This window comes from Peromyscus maniculatus, chromosome 8 (genome assembly GCF_049852395.1).
Source record: "Peromyscus maniculatus bairdii isolate BWxNUB_F1_BW_parent chromosome 8, HU_Pman_BW_mat_3.1, whole genome shotgun sequence".
NCBI classification, from domain to species: Eukaryota; Metazoa; Chordata; class Mammalia; order Rodentia; family Cricetidae; genus Peromyscus; species Peromyscus maniculatus.
Window position 1 is genome coordinate 1193994 of NC_134859.1, and position 27807 is coordinate 1221800.

The window sequence follows — 27807 nt, forward strand, 5'->3', positions numbered from 1 at the left end:
TCAGGGCCAGCCTGTTCTACAAAATGAGTTCCAGAACAGCCAGAGCTGTTATACAGAGAAAGCCTGTCTTGAAAAAACAAAAACAAAAGCAGATAATTGTGAGCTGCATAGTATGAATGCTGGGAACTAAATTCAGATCCTCTGGAAGAGCAGCAAGTGCTCTTAACTTGAGCCAGCTTTCCAGACCAAACCAACAACCGCAGTATGTATGTATGTATGTATGTATGTATGTATTTATTTATTTATTTATTTATTTATTTATTTATTATGTATACAGCATGCATGACTGCAGGCCAGAAGAGGGCACCAGATCTCATTACAGATGGCTGTGAGCCACCATGTGGTTGCTGGGAATTGAACTCAGGACCTCTGGAAGAGAAGTTAGTGCTCTTAACCTCTGAGCCATCTCTCCAGCCCCGTACATATTTATTTTATGTGTTTTGTCTGCTTGTATGACTGTGAAACATATTCTTACCTGGTATCCTCGGAGTTCAGAAGAAGGTGTCAGGTCCTCTGTAGTGTGCAGCTGCTCCAGCTTTGACCTTGAAGCACTGCCCCTAGTGATGCAGCCGGTAACTGCCATGCCTGCCTATGACCTGTCCTTGGGGCATGGCTGAGACAGGAGCCCTTAAGACCTGAGATCCATACGTGCCAGCCCTCTTGGCTCCTCATGATCCTGGATGCTGGATCACAGACCAAGTCAGAGTTCTCCAGAGAACCATGCTGGACTGCACCTCACCTCTCCCAGGTCCTGTAACTGACACCTTTACTGGTTGTAAGTTACCTCAGAATAAACCTCCTTTTAACTACCAGATAAACTACGTGGAGTTGCCTTGTTAAATACCTGCTTTAGTCCTCTAAAAGAGCAGCAAGTGCTCTTAACTATTGAGCTATTTCTCCAGCTCCCTCCCCACCTTGTGACTTTAGTTCCATCCCTGAAACCCACATAAAGATGGAATACAAGAACCAGCTCCACAGAGTTGTCCTCTGACATCCACATGTATGCCATGACACTGTGAGTGTCCCCCACCAGTCATGCACCCATGACAATAATAATAACTAATAAAAAATTAATTTGACAGAGTCAGATGGCTTTCCTCCAGGCCTGATGGGCAGAATCCACATGGTGAAAGGAAAGAACAGACTCTGGAAAGTTGTCCTCTGACCTCTACACATGCATCTGTGTCCATGTGCAAACATACACACATACAAGTTTAAAAAAATGAAACATTAAAAAAGAATGGGTAGTGGGCATAGGTGGAGTTCAGCTTTAATCCCAGCATTCAAGAGGCAGAGGCAGGTGGATCTCCAAGTTTGAGGCCAGCCTGGTCTATATAGTAAGTTCCAGGATAGCATGGTTATATAGAGATACCTTCTCCCAAAACAAAATAAAATAACAAAAATAAATAAATAAATCTTTTTTGTAAAGTCACTTAAGAACAACTTCAATGCACTTGGTTCAGCTGTATGGTATACATGGCAGAACAGAATATGAGCCATCAGTTGAAAGAAACCATTGAGCAATGAAAAAATGTAACCATGTGTCTTAATTCAAAATAAAGGCCTATGTCTTGTATTTTCAATAAGAACCATTAGGAAAGATTACAGAATGTAAATGTCATTATCTTTCCATTTTTCCCCCCAGTATAAGCATCACCCATAACACAAACAGCCAGTTTCTTTCCACACTTAATTCAGATTCATGTATGTTTTCATACCTATTAAGTCATACAATGTCAAATTTTTTGTTTTGTTTTTTGTTTTCTTTATTTTTAGAAACAGGATTTCTCTGTGTAACAGCTCTGGCTGTCCTAGAACCTGCTCTGTAGACCACGTTGGCCTGGAACTCACAGAGATCCACCTGGCTATGCCTCCCAAGTTCTGGGATTAAAGGCATGCACCACCACCACATGGCTATGATGTCAAAATTTAAGATACACATTCTACAAGAAAAATTTAAACTAAAAAGTGAAGCAAGTAATGTTGCTTGCATTTCACTTTTCTTTTCTTTTTTTGTTTGTTTTTGTTTTGTTTTGTTTTGTTTTGTTTTGTTTTGTTTTTCGAGACAGGATTTCTCCGTGTAATTTTGGTGCCTGTCCTGGATCTCACTCTGTAGACCAGGCTGGCCTCAAACTCACAGAGATCCACCTGGCTCTGCCTCCAGAGTGCTAGGATTAAAGGCATGCACCACCACTGCCCAGATGCACTTCACTTTTCACACAAAATAGCAAGCTTCCTGGCCCATGGCTCAGAGAAATAAGACACCAATGAATACAGGTGTTATAGAGTATACAGAGAGAAGTGTTCGTCATGGTGAGGAAGTGGCAGTATTCGGATGTGGCCGAGACTTAACCAAGTGTTTGTCCATGGCAGAGAAAATCAGTCACACCCAGTCGCTTGCTAAAAACCATCATCAAACATGATGAGAATCTCAGCCCCAAAGGGGTTGTCATTTAACAGGGACTAAGGCTCAGTCCTCAGGATTTACAGAGCCCATAACATGCCCATTCCAACCATTCATAACTGAAAAGGGAAAGTAGCCAATTCTCTTGTTTGGGGAAAATCACCTAGCTGCTTGGCTGAATGTCTGTCTTTAGGATATATAGGTTTTCTGGAATAGACATGGGAAAAATAAATGACATATGATGTCAGGGATTCCCAAAAGGACACTTTCTTTTTATTATTATTATTGGTGTATTTGCTCCTGGGTGGAAATGTGAAGTCGACCTGTGAGAGTCAATTCTTTCCTTCTACCATGTGGATCTCAGAAATCAAACTCAGGACATCATTCAAACTTGGCAAGCACATTTATCCTCACAAGTATTTTTAAAAATTTAACTTGTTATTGTGTGAATGTGTGTGAGACAGAGTGGGGTGGAGGGGAAGGCTCAGGTGCCACAGTGTGCATGTGGCAATCAAAGGACAGCTTTCAGCAGTTGTTTCTTCCATCTTGAATTGGGCTCCAGTGATCGCCAGGTTTACACAGCCATTGCCTTTACCTTCTAAGCCACCTTGCCAGCCTCTAAAGAATTCTATGCAGCTGTAAGTTAGTGGGCATCACTCACACCTATTTTGCATACATTACAGACATATGTGAACAAGGGTTGTTCAATGATCCAGGATACTGAGATTCCACCCAACCCGTAGAAACCAGCATGGTGGTTAGAGTCAGAGAGAGGCCTGAGGGATGTGTGCACATGTAGCCAGAGAATGAAAGCCATCCCCAGGGAACAATAGAATTCCCTGGACCTGTAGCCAAAAGCTGCTGAAGGAGAGGGTTTGTAGAGCTGTCTGCAGACCAAGACAGGAGACAAAAAGGGACTAGTCCTGGCTTAGAACCAACCAGAGCAAAAAGTAACAGAGACAGTAATTCCACCATCCTCAGCAAACCAGTCAGTATACTGCAGCTGCCATCAAACGCCTACCCTGTGCTGAACACCTCAGGTCCAAACGTGAAAAGTACAATCTCAATCCTGTAGGCCAGTCAGATATGCAAATGGGGAATGACCATGCATTGTGGGAAATCCACAACAGGTTACAATGGTCTGCCAGGCTTGGAGGGAGGGGCAGGTAAACAAAGATTCAGTGAAGGAAGAGATGGGAAGTAGACAGAACCAGCTTTTATTGGATCTATACCACAAAGGTTTCTCAGTGTGTGTGGGTGTGTGTGGCGGGTCTGAAAATATCATGGCCAACAGAGTGTCAATCTGTATGAGGCAAGAAGGAAGTCTGGCTCAACATGACTCAGTAGCCGGTGTGGGTTCAAACTTCAAGAGTCTGACACTAGGAAGTTTATTTTAGGCATTTTAAAACAATGATTTCTTTTTATTTTCTGTAAATTTGTGTTTTGCCTACATGCCTGTCTGTGTGAGGGTGCTGGGAATTGTTCTCTCAAAGAGCAGCCAGTGCTCATAACCACTGAGCCTTATCTCCAGCCCCTATTTTAGGCATTTTAATCATAGTATAATTTGGGGGAAAGTTTCCTGGTGTAACACAATCCTGTATGCACAATAAAGCTTAAGGCATAATTACATTGAAACTCTTTCCATAGTACATGTCACCTCTTCCATGAAGATGGGTTCTATGGAAGACTACATGCATCATCTTAAAGGTCTGTGGAGGATCTGGTGTGGTCTCAGTCATACAGATAGCACAGAGGTCACCTAGGCTATTATCCACCTCTGGTCCTGTTTGTAAGAGTATAGGGGAGCTAGATTCAGTCTCAGTCATACAGATACTACAAAGGTCACCAGGCTGTTAACCATACCCACCCCAGTCTTCTGGGCAGAAAACAGATTATAAATTTCTTCCTTTAAAGAGACAACCCTACACGTTTACCATTCCCGGTTCCTCTAGTGCTTATCTGTGAGCACAAGGAGCTCATACCCTCTACAAGTTACCTCTCTTCTATGCATTTGGCTAGCTGATGCTCACATTTCTTCATGTTTATCTTTAAACTTAAAGGATGTTATCTTTAAATTTCAGATTTCCCTTTTTGTTTTCAGGCTGCTGACTCTTTTGAAAGAAATATTTTCTATAGTTTTGGTCACATTTGTGACAATTTAATCCCTTCAGATTCTAAGATAACGCTGAGTAAACTCTGATACTTGGGAAGCAGAAGTAGAGAATCTCTGCTACATAGTTACAAGACAACCTGGGCTACATTAGAGCCTGTCTCAAAAAAAAAAAAAAAATTCAGGAACAGAAACCCTTTAGCTTTTTAACTCTTGGAAGATGAACCATTGTAGAATATTAGGGCTGGGTGGTGGACACCCCGAGACAAAAACAGTAAAGAGCCAAAAGAGTAAAAAAACAACTACATTTTGGCCTACCAATGGGAGGCTCTCAATTATCCACCTAGGTAGGGCCTGAGAAAGCTGACCAAATAAAATAAAATAAATAGCTGCTTTAAGAAACCAGTTATAGCCGGGCGGTGGTGGCGCACGCCTTTAATCCCAGCACTCGGGAGGCAGAGGCAGGCGGATCTTTGTGAGTTCGAGGCCAGCCTGGGCTACCAAGTGAGTTCCAGGAAAGGCGCAAAGCTACACAGAGAAACCCTGTCTCAAAAAAAAAAAAAAAAGAAAAAGAAACTAGTTATAGCAGAGCACTTAAACAGCTTTTTTTTTTTTTTTCATACTAAATAGAAACAAAAAACTAAGTAAAAACACCTGCCACAGTGCAGGGCACTAGCATTCCACAGGTCAGGGGCTGAATGCAGTTCCTGATCAAATGCACCTCTGACCAGGCTTCGAGCTTTAGGCTCATCTCTCGTGGACCTAAAAGTGGGCGGAGCCAGCCACCAAAGCCTCTCAGAGGGCCCAGCTGTAGCTTAGCAGTTTAAAGTTTGCTCACACGGTCAAAAAAGACTAAAGGTACACAGTAAAAGAGGTCCATATGGAAAAAGCCTCTAAACAGATTCCATTGTATTTAACAATGGCTTAAGGAAGAAAAGAAGCCGGGCGGTGGTGGCGCACGCCTTTAATCCCAGCACTTGGGAGGCAGAGCCTGGCGGATCTCTGTGAGTTCGAGGCCAGCCTGAGGCCAAGTGAGTTCCAGGAAAGGTGCAAAGCTACACAGAGAAACCCTGTCTCGAAAAACCAAAAAAAAAAAAAAAAAAAAAAGGAAGAAAAGAAAATGGGTATAGACAATCATAGAAAGAAAGAAATAGTTTGAAAGTAATTGCTGTGGATATTGTTCTATATAAATAAAACACTGGTGGCCAGTGACGAGGCAGGAAGTAGGTGGGACAAGGAGAGAGGAGAATTCTGGGAAGCGGAAGGCTGAGGAGAGAGACACTGCAGCCACGGCCAGGAGAGGCAACCTGTAAAGACGCCGGTAAGCCACCAGCCATGTGGCAAGGTATAGATTTATAAAAATGGGCTAATTTAAGATAAAAGAACAGTTAGCAGAAAGCCTGCCACGGCCATACAGTTTATAAGTGATATAAGCGTCTGAGTGATTATTTTATAAGTGGATTGTGGGACTGCGGGGCTTGGGGAACCTGGAGAGAAGCCCTCCAGCTACAAGTAATAGTATCTTAAAGAAAGAGTAAAATTAATTTAAAATAAAAAATCATCTTAAGATGGGAAATACACAGGGAGTCTGGATCCTGTATGTTATTGTGTTGATTCTGAACTTTTTTTTATTGTTGATAAGCAAATGACAGCTGCTAAGAGACATGGGATTGAAAGGACCGCTGAAATAAACCAATCTAGATATTTTAAGAATGCCTTAACTTTAAAATGGAAGTCAAAAATGCTTTGGAGAAGAAATTTTGCTTTTGTTTCCACAGGAAACAAGAGGCTATGGATTTGTTCTAGGTTATATGGATCAGATTTGATCAAGGGAGACCTCCTGAATCTTGACAGGTGATAAATATCAACAAAGGTTACTGCTGATCTTCCCAGAACTTGGCCATTCTCTCAAATTTTCTCTGGGACCCTTAAAGATGTCTTTGATCACAGACAGCAGAAAGCAGTCTGGAGAACATGATGCCCACATTCCCAAGTGATGGGATGGGTGGTCTTTGGTTTTTGGTGGGTTATGGATGATTGTTATCATTTAGGGGAATATAGGAATATAGGATAAAAAGACAACCATTAATCTCAGATATTTTGTATTGGCATGGGTTTTGGTATATTGATATAAATTTAAAGTTATTTTTGTTATACTGAATGCAAGATTCTACTCTTGTTTAGGGTATTGTGCTTATTCTGCTCATTTAAAAATGCAATGTGTAATTAATAAATGAGGTTAGTAGTTAACCTGTAATAATCAAGCTTGTAATCACATTAGGTATATTTTTCAAGGTTAAGCAGGTATATTTTAGATAGATGATTTTCAAACACTTCAAAAATCTACAGAATATGGCATTTAAGATGTTTAATAACCTAAAGTTTTTCATGACAGTGAGAGACATCTGCTCCTGGCAGCACCAATGAAGACACTCCATGCAGAGTTTACTTTCACTGTGACATGGATAGCCACTGGGCAAGAAAGTGCTCTTGCTTTTGACTGCTGACAGCATAGTAAGGCTGGACAAGCAGGGACACAGGAAAAAGACTGTTGAACTTTGCCAAGACAAGGCAGGACAGTCCTTCAAAATGACTGCTTCATGGAAGAGTCTGCCAGACATTCTGCAAGACACAGACGAAAGTGACTGATGAACTTTGACTTCAAATTTACTGCTTCACAGAAAAGTCATATATTTTAGGCCTGTAGGCTGAAGATGGATGCCCCAACATTGCAGAGGAACTTTGGATGACTGTTCAGACAGTCAGATGTCTCTGTCATTTCTAGAATTTTGGAAGTTGCTTGGAATACACTTCCTGTTTACTCAGGTAATAGTACACCCTTCTTTGATGGAGTTAAAGACTAAATAATTAGTGCACGCCTTTAATCCCAGCACTCGGGAGGCAGAGCCAGGTGGATCTCTGTGAGTTCGAGGCCAGCCTGGGCTACCAAGTGAGTTCCAGGAAAAGGCGCAAAGCTACACAGAGAAACCCTGTCTCGAAAAACCAAAAAAAAAAAAAAAGACTAAATAATTAGAGTTTCAGTTTTCCTTAGTTATGATAGATAGTAAATTAGGTATAAAACTTTGGAGTCACTAAGATGGGATGAATGGTGGAATGTTTTCTCTAAATTTGCTAAATACAATGGACTGAATATTGTAACTGTAATTCTTACTTGATAACTGTTTTTATTGTATATAGTTTCACTGTATTAAGTTAAAAATTTTCATTTTTATTTAGACAAAAAGGGGGAAATGTTGTAGAATATTAAGGATGTGTTACATTTGTTTATGCTGTGGAACATTTGTTTAATGATGTAAAGATGTGTTGCATTCTTTTATGTTGCATTTGTTTAACTCTGTAAAGCTGTGTTACTTTGCCTGTCTAAAACACCTGACTGGTCTAATAATGAATTGAATGGCCAATAGCAAGGCTGGAGAAAGGAAAGGCAGGGCTGACAGGCAGAAAGAATAAATAGGAGAAAAAAGCAAGAGAGATGGAGAAGCAAGAGATGGAGTTGGACTCCAGGGGTCAGCCACCCAACTACACAGCAAGCTACAGAGTACAAAATAAAGAAAGGTATATCAGATAAAGATAAAAAGCCCAGAGTCAAAAGGTAGACAAGATAATTTGAGTTAAGAAAAGCTGGCTAGAAATAAGCCAAGCTAAGGCCAGGCATTATAAGAAAGAATAAGCCTACACGTGATTTATTTGAGAGCTGGGTGGCAGGCCCCCCAAAGACAAAAAAAAGTAAAGAGCCAAAAGATTTAAAAAACAAAAAATCAACAACAATGAACTGCTGTGGGATGTTCTGTATGGCAAATGTGTTGCTCTGATTGGTCAATAAATAAAACACTGATTGGCCAGTGGCTAGGCAGGAAGTATAGGAGGGACTAACAGAGAGGAGAAAAGAAAGAACAGGAATGCAGAAGGAGTCACTGCCAGCCGCCACCAGGACAAGCAGCATGAAAAGATGCCGGTAAGCCACGAGCCACGTGGCAGGGTATAGATTTGTGGAAATGGATTAATTTAAGCTATAAGAATAGTTAGCAAGAAGCCTGCCACGGCCATACAGTTTGTAAGCAATATAAGTCTCTGTGTTTACTTGGTTGGGTTTGAGTGGCTGTGGGACTGGAGGGTGACAAAGATTGTCCTGAATGGGCAAGGCAGGAAAACTCTAGCTACCATGAACCTAATTGTAAATGAAAGCTGTCTCCTGGATATGTCAAGTGTGTTCTAGACATAATGTGTTTTGGCGAACACTGTAGAAATGTATATAAAATTCAAATGAGCTAGAAGTAAATGGCCTGTGTAGAAAAAAATAGTAATTTTTTCATAGCTCCAAATCAATCATGAAGGATGATGGTCTTTAAAAGGAAAACAGTAATCAAGGCAGTCAGAAGGGCTTATGACTTAGGAACTGTACCTTGGGTCATCTATGTCTTTAGAAGAGATACATTTAATTTGGTCCAGTGCAGTTACATAGTTAATATGAAAGCCCTATTTAGATACACTCCAAAGGCAGAAGTTAATTTTCTTTAACTCTAGATTTTAATGTAAAGGAAATGGGGAAGAAAATTTCCCTCCTCAAATGGTTAAAAACAAAAGTAACAATTGTTGGTGAAGTACTAGAATGTTAAAGTGTTTTCTTCTTTACACTGTAACCATAACTTTTAGTAACTGTGTTTCTTAGTGTCACTTTGCAGCTCTGATTGACCTGGAACTCAACAATGTAGAGCAGGCTGGCCTTGAACTCAGAGATCTGACTAGCACACCTGACCTTTCTCAGAGATTTTTTTAAAAATTATTTTTATTTTATCTGTATGGGTATGTTGAGTGCATGTTTGGTGCCTGAGGAGCCAAGGGTGTTGGATCTCCTGGAACTGGAGTTACAAGAGGTTGTGAGCTGCCATGTGGGAGCTGGGAACCAACCCCACCGCCATCCTCTGCAAGAGCAGACAATGCTCTTAACCAATGAGCCACTTCTCCAGGCCCTCCTTTTCTTTTCTTCTCTTTTCTAAATTGGCTTTTGTTTTGGTTTTGCTTTGTCTTTCAGACAGGGGCTCATGTAGCCCAAGGTGGCCTTGAACTTGCTGAGGATGACTTTGAACTCCTGGTCATCCTGCCTGTGTCTCCCTGCTGTTATGACAGGAATGAGACACCATACCAGCCAAGTATCTCTAATTTCTTTTAGTCATTATATGATTTCTTCTGCTACAGACCAGATAGCAATTAAATTTTCCCAAAAACAAATCCCTAACTGACAAATTTCATTGACTCTGCTGTAGGCACTAAACACATACTGAGAAAAACATGGAAATACTAAAACAAGTTCTCAAACTCAGTTCTTACAAAAATTGTCACCAGCTCTCAAATGGTCTAATTCTCACTATACTATGATATGGATAAAACAGTAACTTCCAATAAGGCTTTTAATTACAAAGCTACTGCACCGAAGCACTACATTTTTACAAAGCTGAGAAATGGCCAGAGAATATTGTTAGTCCTTCCTTCCTCTATCTGCCTCCCTTTATCCTGTCTTCTGCCCTCTTTCTCCTTCTTTGAATAACCCCTAGGCAAGAATTGTGCCACTGAGCTACATCTCAGTACATTCTGTATCTGTATATTTACACATATACATAGTTACATAGTTGTGTGCATGTATGTGTGTGTGTCAAAGTCAGAGGTCAGGCACATCATCATCTGTGTGTGTGTGTGTGTGTGTGTGTGTGTGTGTGTGTGTGTGTGTGTGTGTATGTGAAGATAGTATGCATGTATGTGTATGGATGTTCACAGGTATGTGTGTGCCCATGGAGGCCAGAGGTTCACACAGGGTACCTTTCTTTGATCTCTCTCCCCATTACTGATTGTCTTAGTCAGTGTTCTATTGATGTGAAGAGACACTATGAACACAGCAACTCTTATAAAGGAAAGCATTTAATTAGGGCTTGCTTACAGTTCCAGAGGTCTAGTCCTTTATTGTGTCATACCTAGCCCATTATGCACCATGAAGAAAGAGAGAGGCAACACTTATGGGTTCCAAAGATTTTATTAAGTCACCACATAAACGGGGCACTGATTGATCAGGGCTGCAGGACAAGGACTTAGGAGCCTTGTTTCTCCTGACAGCCCCAAGAAAGGGCAGAAGTGGGGTTTATAAGCACAAAAATCACAAACATTTGTTGCCAAGTTACAGTTACAATTTTCACCAATCAGGATTTAGCAATTAGGGTGTTCCTTCATTGTTAATCAATATACAATGCAAGCCTTTCAGTCCAACCAATCAGATTCATTTGTTCCTTCTGTTGTTACGAACAGTCATATTGTTTCTAGGGAACTAAAGATGCATAGTGATTATTTCTATTGTTTAAGGGAGAGGTAGGATCAGCTATTGGAAAGTTCCCAGCTCTCCTAGGACTTGGGAACCAGAACTTTATTTAACCCTGCAAGTAAAATGGAGTCTGAAGTCAAAATGGCAGTATTCAGGCCACGGTGCTTTTACCTGCTCCCTTCATCATGGTGAGAAGCATGGTGGCATGCAGGCAGACATGGTGCTGGAGAAACAGCTGAGAGTTCTACAACTGGATCCTCAGGCAACAGGAAGAGAGGGAGACACTGGACCTGGCTTGGGCTTCAGAAACCCCAAATCCCACCCCCAGTGACACACTTCTTCTATAAGGCCACACCCACTCCAACAAGGCCACAGTTCCTAATCCTTTCAAACAGTTCCACTCCCTGATGATTAAGTATTCAAATCTATGAGCCAATGGGGGCCATTCTCATCCAAACTGATGCAATATCTCCTGCTGAATCCTGAGCTCATTAATTCCATTCAGCTGCTCAAGTAAAGCCCTGTTGCCCCAGGGATCCCATTCCTACCTACTGAACACAGGCAGGCCACTAAAGTCAGCCAACTTTCAAAAGCATACAGTCACCAAGAAATGTTCTTACTATTGCCCTAACATAAAATACATTCATATCTATTACATTCCAATAACTTAGTCACTTAGACAGTACAAACATATTACAAACCATATAAATTACTTGCTTAGAAATTTAAGTATGAATTCTAAAAATGACCTTAAATGTACATTCTCAAGATAAACTCAGAATTCAGTGTTTCACGTCTTGAAATTTGTCAAGTATGCCAGTAGAAGCAACAGACCCATGGGGGTCATTTTTAGGAGAGATTGTTGAAATTTCTTGAGATAGTCATAGTCTTAAATTTTTTATTTTTGTAGTTTTGAGACAGGGACTTGCTGTTTTGTCCAGTGCAGTCTTGAACTCTAGGCTGAAATGATCCTCCTCCATTAGTCTCCCAAGTAGACAGGCACACACCTCCACACCTTGTTATTTATATAATTTTGAAACCTGATGGTGGCTGGCTGAGATTAGATAAACTGAATAAATGTGAAAGACTGGCTGATGTTTCTTGAGTCCACTTTAAAGCACTGAATTATAAAAGAATACTGTCAGCATCCTGGGGTGTAGCTAGTGACAGAGCTTTTGCCTGGCATGTGCAAGACTCTATGTTCTATCCCTAGTACCATAAACACACACACACACACACACACACACACAAAGCCAGGCATGGCTCATGTTGTAGTTCCAGCATTTGGAAGGCAGAGGCAAGAGGATTACTGCAAACTGTGTACACTGGTAGAGTATAGATTAGAGTTCTTCCTTAGAGAGGAAGAAAATGATTAGTTTTCTAGAATTTTCATTTAATATAGTTCATTAAGAAGCCAAATATTTTATTTCATGTATGTAGGAATTAGAGTGCTTGTCAATTGTATCTTCTCAAAGCTAGAAGATATCAATTAAAGAGTAGTACACTTGAATGGTATAATATAAAAGTAGAGGAGTAAGACATGATGGCTCATGCCTGTAATCTCAGCACTTGGAAGACTGAAGCCCAACCTGGGGTAGGTACATAGTAAGTTCCAGGGCAGCCTGAGCTACACAAAGAGAGACCCTATCTTAGAAAGAAAACAAGTAGACAGCAACAATAAAATATTCTATAGCAGATATCCAACATTATTCCTTTTTGAAGATAAAAACATCTGCTTACAGAATTTTATTGTTGGTGTAATAATAAATTATTATTGAGTATCTGAGGAGGCTGGTTATTCAATCTTCTTGACTGAATTCTATATAGATAGAAACTTACTATAAGGACAAAAGGCAATTTGATCCCAAAGTGTGTAGGAAATTGCCTGAGAGTTTAGGCTAGAAATATAAACAATCAAAACTAGAGGGTTTTTTTTAATGCAACTGGTCTTATATTAGAATAAACGAATTAATAACTCTAAAATATCACCTGTCACTGTTGTAATTTTAACCAAAGCACTAGAGATGTGAAAACATCAGGAAAATAAGACTTTCAGACTGGAATGAATAGGAAGGGTTTGGATAACAGTTAAAACAATCATTTTGAAACAAGTGGCCTATGGAGCCCATAGTAACTGCTCAGTGAAGCAGGCCTGCTGCAGGTGATTGAGAGCAATGGAGAAATGTAACTGAGTCTGGAAGGGAGTCCTGGACTCCTCACTTCTCTGGAGGCCCATCACCCACCTCTTTCCTGCGAAAGAAGATGAACAGGGACTTCACTGTGCCATCACCGCTCTGCTGAGAAAAGCAGAGGAAGGTGGCCCAGAGGAAACCACACAGTCCCGTATAAGCTGTTCTCCAGTGCACAGGGACAAGGCTGAAGTTGGTTAGCTGCAATGCAAAGAGAGTCTATTAGGAATGGACAGGTAACAGAGTTTGTTTTGGGTTTTGTTTTTATTCCACGCTAGGGACTAAACTCAGGGCCTAACACATGCTAGGCAAATGCTCTACCACTGCGCCAAGACCCAGCCGCAGATTCTCTATAGATTTGCACTCACCTGCACAAAAGGCCAGTACATCAGACCACTCTGGAATAAAGAAAACCCTCATTAGAATGCTGTCTAGTTACAAAGCAAGCACAGTTCATTCTATAAGAGACTAAGAAATGCCAGGCACGTAGGGTGCCCAGTAGGACTAGATTGTACTCTGAGCTGATTAAATGAAGACATCTTGATACCTTGAGAATAGAGCAGGTGGAGACTTGAGGCCACAACTTGTAAGCCAGTACACCTTTTGTTAGTTATAAGTACAGAATAAAATTTCAGTCAAAAATTCTGGAAGAAATAGGTACTTTAAAAATAATCACATGTATTTATATATTATAATTTCCAAGTGAGTAACAGCATATAATATACATATGTTTTTATCAGTGAATTTTTCAAAGTATATTCCAACCCCCGCCCCCCCCCCAAAAAATTTTTTTTGAGATAGGGTATCACTATGTATCATTGGTTGGCCTGGAGTTTCGCCCACTCTATAAACCAAGCTGGCTTAGAACTCACACAGATTCACCTGTCTCTGCTTCTCCACTGCTGGAACTAAAGGCATGCACAAAAAAAGCTGATTTATCCAAACAATTCTTTTTGTTTGTTTGTTTGGTTGGTTGTTTGGTTGGTTGGTTTGGGTTTTTTGAGACAGGGTTTCACTGTGTAGTTCTGGCTATCTGGAACTTGTTTTGAAGACTAGGCTGGCCTTGAACTCACAGAGATCCACCTGCCTCTGCCTCCCGAGTGCTGGGATCAAAGGTGTGCACCACCACCGCCTGGCTCCAAACAGTTCTTTATGGAACAATATGCAAACAATATATCTATGCTATCTCTTGGTACAGAACAAGATTGGCTGACATTACAAATTTCTTCTTACATTTGTTTAGTGTGTGTGTGTGTGTGTGTGTGTGTGTGTGTGTGTGTGTGTGTGTGAAGATACTTGCGGGAATCTTGGAGACTAAACTCAGGCCCATTTACCCACTGAGCCATCTCGCCATCCTCTTAATTTTTAAAATCTTTCTCTTTTAATTTATTTGCTTTTGTAACTGGGTCTTGCTCTGTACCTCAGTTTGATCTCAAACTCATGGCAGTCCTTCTGCCTCAGCCTTCTGAGTGCTGGGGTTATAAGTATTAATTTAACTATCAATAATTAATTTTTAGAAAATACATACATGAGCCAGGCGTGATGGCAAATCTTTAATCCTAGCCACTAGGAGGTAGAATGTGTGTGTGTGTGTGTGTGTGTGTGTGTGTGTGTGTGTGTGTGTGTGTGTAAGACAGGGGTCTTTCTGTAGGGGCACAGAAATCAGCTTGAAGGACCTCCCACTGACCAACTCTGGAATGCTGCGAGCACCAAAAAGAATTAAACCCAGTAATGAGTTTTAAAGCCTGGAAGAAAACAAGAACCCCAGAGTACACACCCACAATAAAGAAGTGGCTGGGACAGAAGAACAGGCCGTTGCTCACAGTACAGTGCTGAGTGACACCTGGTGAACACCAGTGCTGGGAAGACTCACCGCCCAACCCCAGCACATCAGGGCAGCTCAGGCAGAATCAGAGAGGCTAAGATGGCGCATGCACTGGGCCCTGAATCCCAGCCCCAGCACTGTGGGAAAAAGAGGGAATGGAATGGAAGGGGAAAGAAAATGGAGGGGAATGAGGCACAGGCTACTTAGGAGAATGTGTGATCCCAGCTACTTGGGAAACTAAAGCAGGAGGATTGCAAGTTCCAAGTCTCAAAAAAGAGCTGGGTATAACTCAATGGTAGCATGCATGTCTAGCATGCTTGAAGCCCAAAGTCATTCTCTAGCACTGCAAAAAATAAGTAAATAAGGCTGAGGATATGGCTCAGTTGGTAGAGTGCCTTGCATCCACAAATCTCTGGGTTCAAATCCCAGCACACAAGGTCATCCTCAGCTCAGTGACAACCTTAGCTACATGAGACCTGTTTCAATAATGACAATAATAGAGGTAGGACTAGGGTAAGTAGGGAGTGATACATTACTTGCCTAACATACGTGAGGACTTGGGTCTGATCCCAGTCCCCAAAAGGGATAAAAACAGAAGATAAGCCAGGATTCCCAAGACTCTGCACCCAAGGCAACACTGCGGGAGGAGATTACCAATGACTTGCACTTCCAATCCTGCTTCCTGTTCTTTCTAACATTAGATGTACAGCACATTGTGGTGGCCTACAATGCCTATAATCTCAGCACTCAGGAGGCTGAGGCATGAGGATTACTGTACATTTTGGGACCATCCTTGAGTACAGAGTAGGTTTGGGCCAGCCTGGGCTACATAGTGAGACCATGTTTCAAAACAAAGAATAAAACCAATAAATATATAAATTAATAAAACATGTCATATGTGTGTATCTCTCTTGATACTCCCCCTTCTAAAATAAAGGACAAGGAAATCACATTCCAAAGTCTCTGTGGAGGCACAATTTCTATTCCAAGAGAAGTAGCAAGAGTTCTAAACCCAGCTGGGTGGCAGTGGTGCACACCTTTAATCCCAGCACTCAGGAGGCAGAGCCAGGTGGATCTCTGTGAGTTCAAGGCGAGACTGGTCTACAGAGCAAGACCCAGGACAGGCACCAAAACTACACAGAGAAACCCTGTCTCAAAAAACCAAAAGTAGTAAAAAAAAATAAAAAGAGTTCTAAACCCCTTCCTTGCAGGAAATGTCCCTAACTATAGTGATTCAGGGAGTTCTACAGTTCAAATCTCCCCTTTGCCTTCAATCATCAAATGAGCAATGTTGCTTCTGGGGCTTATAACCATTCATCAGAAGATTCTAGAAACAGTGCAGGTGAGAGCTCAATATGGTTTCGTTTTGTTTTGACTTTTGTGTTTTTAAACTGAGAGCTCTCCTCCCCACTCCCACTAAACAAACACTTCTACCTCCAAGCTATAGCTCTACCCCTCAGCACTGCTCTGAATAGAGGATTAAGTACCTGTAAGATACTAGGAATATCCTGGAATCCTAAAAATTTATCTATCTGATTGTTATTATTAATTGAATTGCTGTGTCAGAGCTGAGAAATGTCACTGACTTTGCCAGGCCTGAAGACAATAAGCCTTCACTGAATGATGGGTAGTGTTGGATCAACAGCAACATATATCTTTGTACTGAATAAAGAACACAACAGGGGATTTGCTTCACTAGGAATAATCTCGGGAAACACCTCTGTGACATCCAGAAGGCTCTTTTCACAAAGACTCAACAGAACTCACACCTGGATGCACTGGCAGTGGGAACGAATCCTTGCCGACCCACAGCCTACAATCCTGTTTTGTGAATAGGTTTGGAAACCTATTGAATAAATTGTGATTGCTTGTAAGAATAAATCTAATGAAGTCAGAAATCATCGTGAACACCTGTGTGAATGCAGTGATAGTGTTTATTTCCCATCCCTGAGAAGTAGATGCCCTGAGGCCTCCTCAAATGTATCCATCCCAACATATTCAAGCTAGAAACATTTAGTGCACTGACCTACAGTCTCAGCTACTTGGGAGGCTGAGGCAGGAAGCCTCCTTGAGTCCAAAAGTTGTACGCCAATTTGGCAACATTACAAGATGTTCATTTTCAAAATAAAACAAACTACAACAAATTAAGACAGATCTTTTTCAAAATATTGTATTCCCAGATCAACCAAACTGTAAGCCTGATTTCATCATAGTTGTTTTAAGCTGGTCCTGGTGGCCTCAACTGTAATCCCAGCTCCTCAAAACGTTGAGGATCCCAGGAATCAACAGTTCATGGCTGGCTGAGCTACAGTGAACTGAATGCCATGTGGTCAACTTAGAGTCCATGATTCAAGAAAGAAAGGAAGGTGGGAGGGAGGGGAGAAGGGGAGGAGGGGGGAGGAAAAAAAAGAAAGAAGGGAGGAAAAGGGAAAGAAGAGACTAAAAGAAAAGCTAGGTGGGCTAGCAAGATGGTTCAGTGAGTGAAAGGAGCTTGCTGCTAAGTCTGATGACCTGAGTTCAATCCCTGGCTCCCACACATTGTCCTCTGACTTCCACACTCCTAAACCCCATCATTCCACTAAATAAATAATGTCATTAATTTTGAAAAGCTAGGGAGCTCAGCATGACGGCACATATCTGTAATCTCAGCTCTTGGGAGGTGGAGGCAGGAGGATCAAGAATTCAAGGCCAGTTTGGGTTGTATGAGACCCCATCTCAAAGCAAGCAGTCAAGGAGGCAGGCATGGAACTCAGTGCTTGTCATTAGGCATAAGTTCAATCTTCAGTGGGGAAAAAAGTTGTATTAAAATGTTTATTTTTAAAAATCACATTTGGGGTTGGGGATTTAGCTCGGTGGTAGAGCGCTTGCCTAGCAAGCACAAGGCCCTGGGTTCAGTCCTCAGTCCGACAATAAAAAAAAAAAATCACATTCATTTAGAGTGTGTGTGTGAGAGAGAGAAAGTGAGAGAGAGACAGAGATATCTGTCTGTCTGTGTGCCTACTTGTGAGAACATTCATTCACAAGTGCAGGCAGGCCATAGCAAGTATGTGGAGTTCAGGGACAACCGTTAGAGTTAGTTCTCTCCTATCACCATGTAAATCCCAGGAATAGAACTCAGGTCCTCAGGCTTGGCAGCAAATTCCTTTGCCCACTGAGTCTTCTCAATAACCCCTAAAGTAAGTGTTCTTTAATGTTTAAAATATTTAAAAAGATATGATTACAATTTCAAAAGCCAGTCTTACCTTATATGTATTCCAGAATTTCTGCTTCAGGTCCAAAAATATGTCATCCTTTCCCTGGAGAATGCTCATACCTATTTATAGAAATATACCACAAGGATTTTAGAACCAGAATGGTTACTATCTAATAGTGTGTTCAAGTTTCTCATCCCAACAGCATCCAGGCACATCCAATTCCAACCATTTACTATGTTGCTGTTGACCCAACAGGAAAACAAGAATATCTCTATTTTAAAACCAAGTTTTAAAGGAACACCAAGTAGGAAATGAGAATAGTGAGTTATAAAAGATACAGCAGAATGATTATTTATCTAAATGAAAAATCCACAAAATGTAGCTAATTCTGCATTGGATAATGAGTTTGCTTTATTTATTTATTGTGTGTGTTTGCACTTGCCGCTGCCCAAGTGTGGAGATCAGAGAACAAGTTCTGGGGTCAGTTCCAAGGTTGTCAGGCTTAGCAGCAAGTGCCTTTACCAGCTGAGCTATCTTTCTGTCCCCTTATTTGTTTTTGTTTTTAAAGTATTTTTAAAAATTTAGATTTATGTATTTGAATGTTTTCCTCATATGTATGCATACCACAGTGCTGTGGATGCTTGTAAGCTGTAATGTGGGTGCTGGAAATTGAAGCCTGGTATTTTGCAGGAACAAGTGTTTTTAACTGTTAAGTCATCTCTCCAGCCCTTCCTTTCCCCTCTATATATACCCCTTGCTACCCTGGAGCTCTGTAGCCCAGGCTGGCCTCCAGCTCACAGAGATCTGCTTGTTTCTGACTCCTGAGTGCTGGGATTAAAGGCGTGCGCCACTTCGCCCAGCCTATTTGTCATTTTGTGAGACAGAACTTCAAGTTGTTCTCAAATTCACTATTAGGTAGCCAAAGATGACTGGATCCTCCTGCCTCTGCCTCCCAAGTGCTGGAACTATGGATGGGAACCACCATGCCCAGCTAGGTGTTGCTGGGGCAGAGCCCAGGTGCTAAACAAGCACTCTGCTGAGTTGCAGCTCCAGCCCCAACTTTGAAAACAAAACAAAACAAAAAAACACTTTAATCTTTTTCCCTTTTCATCTCCTTCCTTCCTTTTGTTCTTTTTTATTTGTGCTGGGATTAAACCTGTGGCCTGAAGCATGGTAAGCTTACCCTCTACCACTGAGCAACACTGCCACATTCTCACTCTAAATCCATTCCTTTAAAAACTAAAAATAGGATCTCTGTGAGTTCGAGGCCAGCCTGGACTACCAAGTGAGTCCCAGGAAAGGCGTAAAGCTACACAGAGAAACCCTGTCTCGAAAAACCAAAAACAATAAATGGGACCTCTCGAAACTGAGAAGCTTTTGTATGGCAAAAGACACAGTCAATAAGACAAAAAGACAGCCAACAGAATGGGAAAAGATCTTTACCAACCCCACATCTGACAGAGGACTGATCTCCACAGTATATAAAGAACTCAAGAAACTAGACATCAAAATACTGAACAGTCCAATTAAAAAATGGGCTAAAGAGCTAAACAGAGATTTCACAAAACAAGACATAAAAATGGCTGAAAGACATTTAAAGAAATGCTCAACATCCTTAATCATCAAAGAAATGCAAATCAAAACGACTCTGAGATACCACCTTACACCTATCAGAATGGCTACGATCAAAAACACCAATGACAGTCAATGTTGGAGAGGATGTGGAGCAAAGGGAACACTCCTCCACTGTTGGTGGGAATGTAAACTTGTACAACCACTGTGGAAATCAGTATGGCAGTTTCTCAGAAAATTAGGAATCGAACTACCTCAAGACCTAGCCATCCTACTCTTGGGCATATACCCAAGGAATGCTGATTCATACCATAAAGATACATGCTCAGCTATGTTCCTAGCAGCACTATTTGTAATAGCCAGAACCTGGAAACAACCTAGATGCCCGTCAACGGAAGAATGGATGAAAAAAATGTGGTACATATACACAATGGAGTACTACTCAGCAGAGAAAAACAATGAAAGCATGAAATTTGCAGGCAAATGGATGGAACTATAAAAAATCATACTGAGTGAGGTAACCCAAACCCAGAAAGACAGTCATGGTATGTACTCACTCATAAGTGGATTCTAGATATAAAATAAAGAACAATCAGACTACAACCCATAGAACCATGAAGGCTATATATATATATAGCACGGAGGTCCCTAGGATGACTGTGGCTTATAATAACTTTCGGTTTTACTCAATTATTGAAAAAAAAAAAGCCAAATGAATGGAAACACATGAGCTCGAACCAAAGGCTGAGGGGCCCCCAGCTGGATCAGGCCCTCTGAATAGGTGAGACAGTTGTTTGGGAGGCAACTAGGCAGTGGGACCAAGTCCTGTGCTCATTGCATGAGTTGGCTGTTTGAAACCTGGAGCTTATGCAGGGACACTTGGCTCAGTCTGGGAGGAAGGGACTGGACCTGCCTGGTCTAAGTCTACCAGGTTGATCGCAGTCCTCGGGGGAGGATTTGCCCTGGAGGAGGTGGGAATGGGGGGTGAGCTGGGAGTAAGGGGAGGGTGTGGGAGGGGGGGAGAATAGGGGAACCCGTGGCTGATATGTAGAACTGAATGGTATTGTAAAATAAAATAAAATAAAATATCCCCATGTAAAAAAAAAAAAAAACTAAAAATAGCCAAGTGGTAGTAGCAGCACACGCCTTTAATCCCAGCATTCGGGAGGCAGAGCCAGATGGATCTCTGTGAGTTCGAGGCCAGCCTGGTCTACAGAGCAAGATCCAGGACAGGCACCAAAACTACACAGAGAAACCCTGTCTCAAAAAACAAACAAACAAACAAACAAATAAAAAACTACTCGGCCCTGGACATTCTAGCAACTACACATTTCCCATCAGTATATTCCTACCAGAGTTTAACATTCAAGAAACAGAGCCAAAACCTCACTTTTAAAGGAGAGTGTAAAAATAACAGCATTTAAAATTTTCTAACAGCCCTGATTGTGCACTTGGGTGGGGGTTGGGGATATGAGAGTTATCAGCCAATGGCAGGAGATTCTTAGAATGAGACTCAAGAGGGCTGGAGAGATGGAGCAGTGGTTAAGAGCATTGGCTGCTCTTCCAGAGGTCCTGAGTTCAATTCCCAGCAACCACATAGTGGCTCCCAACCATCTCTAGTGGGATCTGCTGCCCTCTTTAAAGACATGCAGATAGAAAAATCATATACATAAAATAAATAAATAAATCAAAAAAAGAAGAATGAGACTCAAAACAAAACCCAGCAAATATTGTAGTGCTGTGATCTGCTTACCCAGTTAATGCTAAGTACTCACATCACCACATTATTTGACCTTCCTAACAACTAACTCAGATGAGAAGAGTTTAAAGGAAGAAAAGACAGCTAGTCATGGTGACCCTGTAAAATTAGCAAACAAGAGGCTGAGGCAGGAGGACTGCCATGAGCTCAAGGCCAGATTACACTACCCAACATGGCTCTGTCTAAAAATGAAGTGCTTTAGGGAGTGGAAGAGAAGAACCTGTCCAGGTGCACTACCCGAGTATCAGTTTTCAACTCCCACACCCATGTTCCCCCTCACTGTAACAAGAAACAGAGGAGACTAAACCAGCAAAAATCCAGACCAGTGATATAACAGAAGGCCTCAGGCCTTCATCACAGGTGTCTCCCTGCTGTGGATATCGTTCTGTATAAATAAAACCCTGATTGGCCAGCAGCCAGACAGGAAGTATAGGTGGGACTAACAGAGAGGAGAGAAGAAAAGGAGAGGAAGGCAGAGGGAGGAGACACCAGCTGCCGTTCAGGGAGCATCATGTAGAGGCAACAGGTAAAGCCATGGAATACATGGCAACATATAGATTAACAGAAATGGGCTGAGTATAAGAGTAAAAGCTAGACAATGGTAGGCCTGAGCTAATGGCCGAGCAGTTTAAATAATATAAAAGTTGGTGTGTTTATTTTATAAGTGGGTCCGGGACTGGCAGGGCTTGGCGGGAGCTGGAGAGAAAGTCTCCAGCTACATCTCCCACACCCTGGGACAGCACCATTTCCTAGTCTCAGGGTGATCACACATACTATGACCACCAATATCAAGATGAAAAACATGGCTGAAAGCCTGGACTGTGCTGTCTTCTGGTGGACTTCCAACCCCTCCATGCCTGTTTTCTCATTTATAGCATGGGAATTTTGAGTATATCGGCCCAAGTGGTAGCTCAAAGATTCAATAGGAATCTAGCCTGTCAAGTGGCAAGTCCTGGCTCCTAACTCCTTCACTACTGACCAAGCTGTAGTAACTACAGGAATCCATTTGCAAAGCTAGCTGAGAGACCACACCAGGGAACAAGGCACAGAGCATGAGCAAATCAGAAAGCTCTTGCTCTCTGCTTGTCTATTCTGACTTCACTGACCTCCTTAGCATGGCGTTAGCTGAGACTGTAACAAGCCACCAGGTCTTTGATGTTTCCTGTGGGCTACAGAAGAAAAGGAAGTGAATACAGTCTCCCTTAAATACCTTCCCCCAGAGGGGAAGTTTCTTCTAAATGGTTTGCTAACCCTCAGTTGGTTTAAGAAGACACTGACAGGCTGGGACAGGTGGGGCAGGCTTGTCATTCCAGCAGCTTGAAAGCCTGAAGTTGGAGAATCACAAGTTCATGGCCAGCCTGAGTAACTTAGTGAATCCCTGTCTCAAAATTTAAAACAAACTAAAGACTGGGGATATAGTCTAGTTGACACAGCTTGAGGCCTGAGGCTTTAGGTTCAACTGTTGGTGATCTAACATCCCCAAGGCCCTGGAGAAGACTCTCCAAATACTGAATGACCCTCCCCAGCTGCCACTGCCTTTGAGGGTACAGAAATCGCTGAGGAGAGAAACCATGAGACCTTTTGTTGTTTTCAGTAAATCAGGCAGAAAGGTTTCCCAAGGCCAGGCCATCCAGGCCAGAGTGATGAGAGTTCCTTCTCAAGTATACAGCCCCCTTCCATTCTCTGTGTGACCCATGCAGGGAAATCTTGTTGCCCAAGCAAGGCTAAGGCCCTGGAGATGACTTTTCTATAATCACAGATTCCACGCACTCTGCCCCCAGAGTCACCGATCCCCTCATTTTTGGTTGATGTATTGGCTGCAGGGCAGGTGGAGCCCAGGGATGCAGCTGCTACGGGGCTAAGCAAGGGTGTCTTGGATGTGCCCTTTTCTGAAGGAAAATAGACCCCCCCCCACTCCTGAACATCGCCAACCTGACACCAACCCCCTAAATCCCTGGCATGCTGGACCTCCAGTTCCCCCGGCCAGCAGCCCCTAAAATTCTTCCTCATGAAAACCTCATGTCCCACAATGTTCAGAGCTCCTGTCGCTGCTTCAAGGCTTCCTTCTAGCCCTGGTTCTCTGGCAGCAGAGATGTCACCTCCTGCCTCAGACCCAGTGGCTTCAGATCTCCGGTCTCCGCGGCCCCTAGTCCCCACTCTCCATCCTCCCACCCCCAACCCCGCGCCTCCTGCCCGGCCTCCAGTGCCCCAATCCCAGACTCTGGGCCCCGCCTAGGCCCCTCACCGACGTAGAAGGCAGAGAGGGCAATCGGCCCACCGACAGTCTGATCGCACAGCACCTTGGCCAGGACCGTGCGCGGCGCGCGGCCCGGAAGCGCGCGCTCCAGAAGGCGCAGCCACACGTAGTTGAAGTTCCCGTGGAAGGTTATAGCCAGAGTGGCCACGCGCCGCGTCTGGCGCCAGTCGGCCGGGCCTCCCCGCAGCCGCTGCTGCAGCGCATCACCCGCTGAAAAGAGACCGGCGTAGAGCAGCACGTTGGTGGGCCACGGATAGCGCCGTGCTGCGCGTGGAAACGCACGCCACCAGGTCGCCATACCCACCCGGGGTGCCTTCCGCGCCTGCACACCTGACTGAGCCGCAGGCGCCGGAGTGATTGGACACCACTATGCACACCCAACCCGCGTGCCCAATCCCGTGACGACTGGCCACCAAGAGGGCGGAGCCTCTTCGATGTGCAGAGTCCACAAGGTTTGGACAATTTCCAAGAAATCTCCAGGAGGAGAGGCACTCAGACAGAAAGCAGATCTGTCATTTCCAAAGGCCGGGCATTGTAAGAACTGTGGCTGCCATCGGGGCATTGGAGATGACCTCACGACTTTGTGAATATGCTCAAAACTAGTGGCTCCTACACTTTAAAATTGGGATTTGTTTGTTTGTTTGTTTGTTTGTGACGGGGTCTCACGTGTTCCAGGCTGGACCCCAACTCCTTATGTAGCTGAGGACGACTTTCAACTCCCATCCTCCTGCCTCCACCTCCCAAGTTCTGGGATTGTAGGTTTGTGCCACAGGGTCCAATTTAAAGTGGTGAATTTTGTGACACATGAGTCCTATTTCAAAAGATGTGGGGCTGATGTGAAGCTATGTAGTAGTGATTACCTAGCATGCAGAAGGCCCTGGCTTCAATTTCCCCAACTATTGCAATAAAAATAAAGAAAGCAACCTAGCTCGGTTCCCAAAGTGTCAATGTACTTGAGGTGCTTGCGGACAAGGAATTCCTTCTTTTAGCACACAGTATGTTGCCTTTCTATGTCACTGCGGGCCAAATGTCAGAGGTTAGGCTGAGGCCTTTCATGAATGAAATAATCCTGGATGATGTGCCAATTACTCTCCCCACTTCAGCTTGTGTCTCAGTGACCCCTGCCACCCCAAAACAGGCTTGAAGACCCATGGTACCAGTTCCAAAAGCAACGGTAGGTGGGCGTTTGGGCAGCAAATAGAAGCTCTGACCTTCTGCAATTCATTTTCCCCATGCCTTTTCCTACCTTTCCCTCTTTCCATGATATTCAGCTTCTCTCACCCAGTATCTCTCCTCTCTATCTTCTGTTTGTTCACTATATTTTTTCTTTCTTTCAAAAAAGAATCTAGTACCTTTTAAAGGATATCTTCTTTTATTTTTTAATTTTTATTTTAATTTTATGTGTATGGGTGTTTTGTCTGCACATCACTATCATACCAGGTGCCCACAGAGTTACACACCATCATTAGCTGCCATGTGGGTGCTGAGAATTAAACCTGGATCCTTGAGTAGTGAAGGTCAGTTCTCTCCTTCCACTTTGTAAGTCCTGGGGATTGATTTCAGGTAGTCAGGCTTGGAGACAAGTGCTTAATCAACTAAATCCTCTCACTAACTCAGTGTTTTAATTTTGAAATAATTCTAGACTTAGGAAATATGCAGCAAAATTATACAAAGGTAGCTGGATGTCAGGCAGAACTTGTCACGCCTGAACTTGGGGTGGGGGCTGCTGAGGCAGACTGCCCAGAGTTTAAGGCTACTGTGGCTTTATAACAAGACCCTATCTGAAAACACAAGAGCAAGAAAACAAACAAAAATAAAAAGAATTCCTAAATAACCTTGTTCATTTGTTTTGTTTGGTTTGAGTCTAGGGGCCATGAAGCCCAGCCTAGCCTCAACTCCCTAATCCTTCTGCTTCTGCCTCCTACAAGCTAAGGTTACAGGCTTCTGCCACAGTGCCCAGCCACCATATATTGTTTACTCAATCTTCCCCAAGTGTTGACATCTTACGTAACCATAGCACAATGATCAAAACAAGGAAATAAGAACTGATGTAATAGAGTTACCCATTCACATGTCGATCTTACTTAAGCTGGTAGCAGAAAGTCCCTTTCTCTCATTCAGCACCCAATCCTGCCCTGCTGTACTGTTGTTTTGTTTCCGTCTCCAATCTGAACTACAGACAATCTTTCAAAGATTGTCCCTAACTAAAAGTCGTTTTTTTACAAGCTGATTTGTCTCCTACCCTCATTTATGCATTGAAGCCCTGACTCTTGGTACTTCAGAATGTGACTGTATTTGAAGACAAAGACCTTAAAGAAGTGACCCAGTTAAAATGAAGTCATGAGAGAGGCAATATAATCTGTATGATGTCTTCATAAAAGGAAATGGACTCAGCAAGAGACACCATGGTGGATTCACACAGAAGAAAAACTATAGGTGAGGACGTTACAAGAAGGTGGCTGGCTATTTGGACTGGTTGTGGTGTCCTTGCTTGTATTTCTAGCACTTGAGGGTGGAGACATAAGAGTTAAGAGATCAAGATTGGTACCAACTACACAATGAGTGAGTGTGAGGCCAACCTGGACCATATAGACTCTGACTTTAAAAAACAAAACGGGGAACAGCAAGATGACTCAGGGGAAAGGCACTTTATTTCAACCTCCAGAACGCACATGGTAGAAGAAGGAATTTGACTCCTACACATTGCCTATGACCTTCCCACATGCCATGCCATGTGCACTTGTATATACATAAACACAGAGAAAAAGACACAGGTACAGAGAAGTGGGGAGTAAAAACTAAAAAGGAAGGAGGTGCTGTGAGATGTTTTGTATGCTGTGAATGTCATGCCTGTAGCTGAAGTTTTCCTGTGTCCACCCAGGTACTGCACACTCAGACCCAAGTAAACCCACAGAGACATATTATTTATAAACTGTATGGCTTTGGCAGGCTTTTTGCTATCTAGTTCTTATATCTTAAATTAACCCATTTCTATAAATCAATACCTTGCCACATGGCTCATGGCTTACTGGTATTCTTACATCTTGCTTTTAACGGTGGCGACAGCTGGCAGCATCTCTTACTTAGCCTTTCACTCCCCAGAATTCTCCTCTCTGCTTATCCAGCCTATACTATACTTCCTGCCTGACTACTGGTCAATCATTGTTATTTATCAATCAATCAAAGCAACACATTCACAGCATAGAGAAAGACATCCCCAGCAGTTGCTCTGATTGGTTGATAAATAAAAAGCTGATTGGCCAGTAGCCAGGCAGGAAGTACAGGCAGGAAAAACAGACAAGGAGAATTCTGGGAACAGGAAGACTGAGTCAGGAGATGCCAGCCTGCCATGCAGGGAGCAGCATGTGATGGCACACAGGTAAAGCCACAGAGCATGTGGAACACATAGATTAACAGAAATGGGCTGAGTTTAAATGTAAGAGCTAGTCAGTGGTAGGCCTGAGCTAATGGCCAAGCAGTTTTAATTAATATAAGCCTCTGTGTGTTTACTTGGGTCTGAGTGGCTACAGACAAATAGGACACAGGAAAACTCCAGCTACAAATAGCACCCAATTGGTTGGCTCAAGTTTCCACCTGAAACCTGAGAATATTTAATAAGCAACTCTAAATGCAGCCAAAAACAGATTCTTACTTCATGTCTCATGCAGGCGGCGAGATGCTGCACCATGCAGGCTTGAGCTACAGTATGGTGGGTTCGTGGCATGTGGGCTTGACCTACAGCATGGCTACAGATTCCTGCCACAGTACACAGAGTCGCCTCCAAGCTGCACAGTGTGGTGTCTGTGAATTTAGCCTTTGCTAGTACAGACAAAAAAAAGGGGGGGGGGTTGGGCTATACGCTGCTGGATGGAAGCATAGACCCACTGCTTCCCAGAGTCAGCGTTCAGCTTGGTTCCCAGAGCTGGCTGTAAATATACAACCACCATGTTGGAAAGCTGAGGTGGGCGGAGCCAGTAGCCAAAGCTGCTATTTTAGCCCTGGCAATGCTGCAGTTTAAAGCAATAGATTCACAATAAGTCAGATTCAGATTAAATAAACAGTTTATATGATATGTAAAAATGTACGTAGGCTTGGAAGAGAGAAGAAAAGGAGTATATGCAGTTATATAAAAATATCTTTAAAAAATAACGCCTTTAAAGAGACAGTAA

General features: G+C 42.7%; 1 protein-coding gene across 3 annotated transcripts; it reads right to left on the reverse strand.

The window, feature by feature from the left end:
* Positions 1-10541: 10541 nt before the first annotated feature.
* Mpv17l (MPV17 mitochondrial inner membrane protein like) lies at positions 10542-24015 on the reverse strand. 3 transcript variants are annotated; one of them, XM_042283495.2, is made up of 4 exons: positions 23627-24004; positions 18099-18169; positions 13400-13429; positions 10542-13232 (listed from the first exon to the last, which is right to left on the reverse strand). In XM_042283495.2, the coding sequence occupies exons 1-4, from the start codon at positions 23934-23936 to the stop codon at positions 13059-13061; spliced, it is 585 nt and encodes a 194-aa protein (XP_042139429.1). In that variant the 5' UTR covers positions 23937-24004; the 3' UTR covers positions 10542-13058. The 3 variants fall into 3 exon arrangements, with proteins under 3 accessions (XP_042139429.1, XP_042139430.1, XP_006983935.2); XM_042283496.2 differs by having other exon boundaries at positions 23682-23813; XM_006983873.4 differs by lacking the exon at positions 18099-18169 and having other exon boundaries at positions 12984-13232; positions 23627-24015.
* Positions 24016-27807: the final 3792 nt, after the last annotated feature.

Bases quoted from the DNA above. Each gene is read 5' to 3' on its own strand.
- Mpv17l (XM_042283495.2), bottom strand. From the start codon at position 23,936: ATGGCGACCTGGTGGCGTGCGTTTCCACGCGCAGCACGGCGCTATCCG. The intron at 18,170-23,626 runs GTGAGGGGCCTA...TTCTATAAATAG, and splicing joins CCTCTCTGCCTTCTACGTCG to GTATGAGCATTCTCCAGGGA. The intron at 13,233-13,399 runs GTGAGTGCAAAT...TTTGCATTGCAG, and splicing joins TGTACTGGCCTTTTGTGCAG to CTAACCAACTTCAGCCTTGT.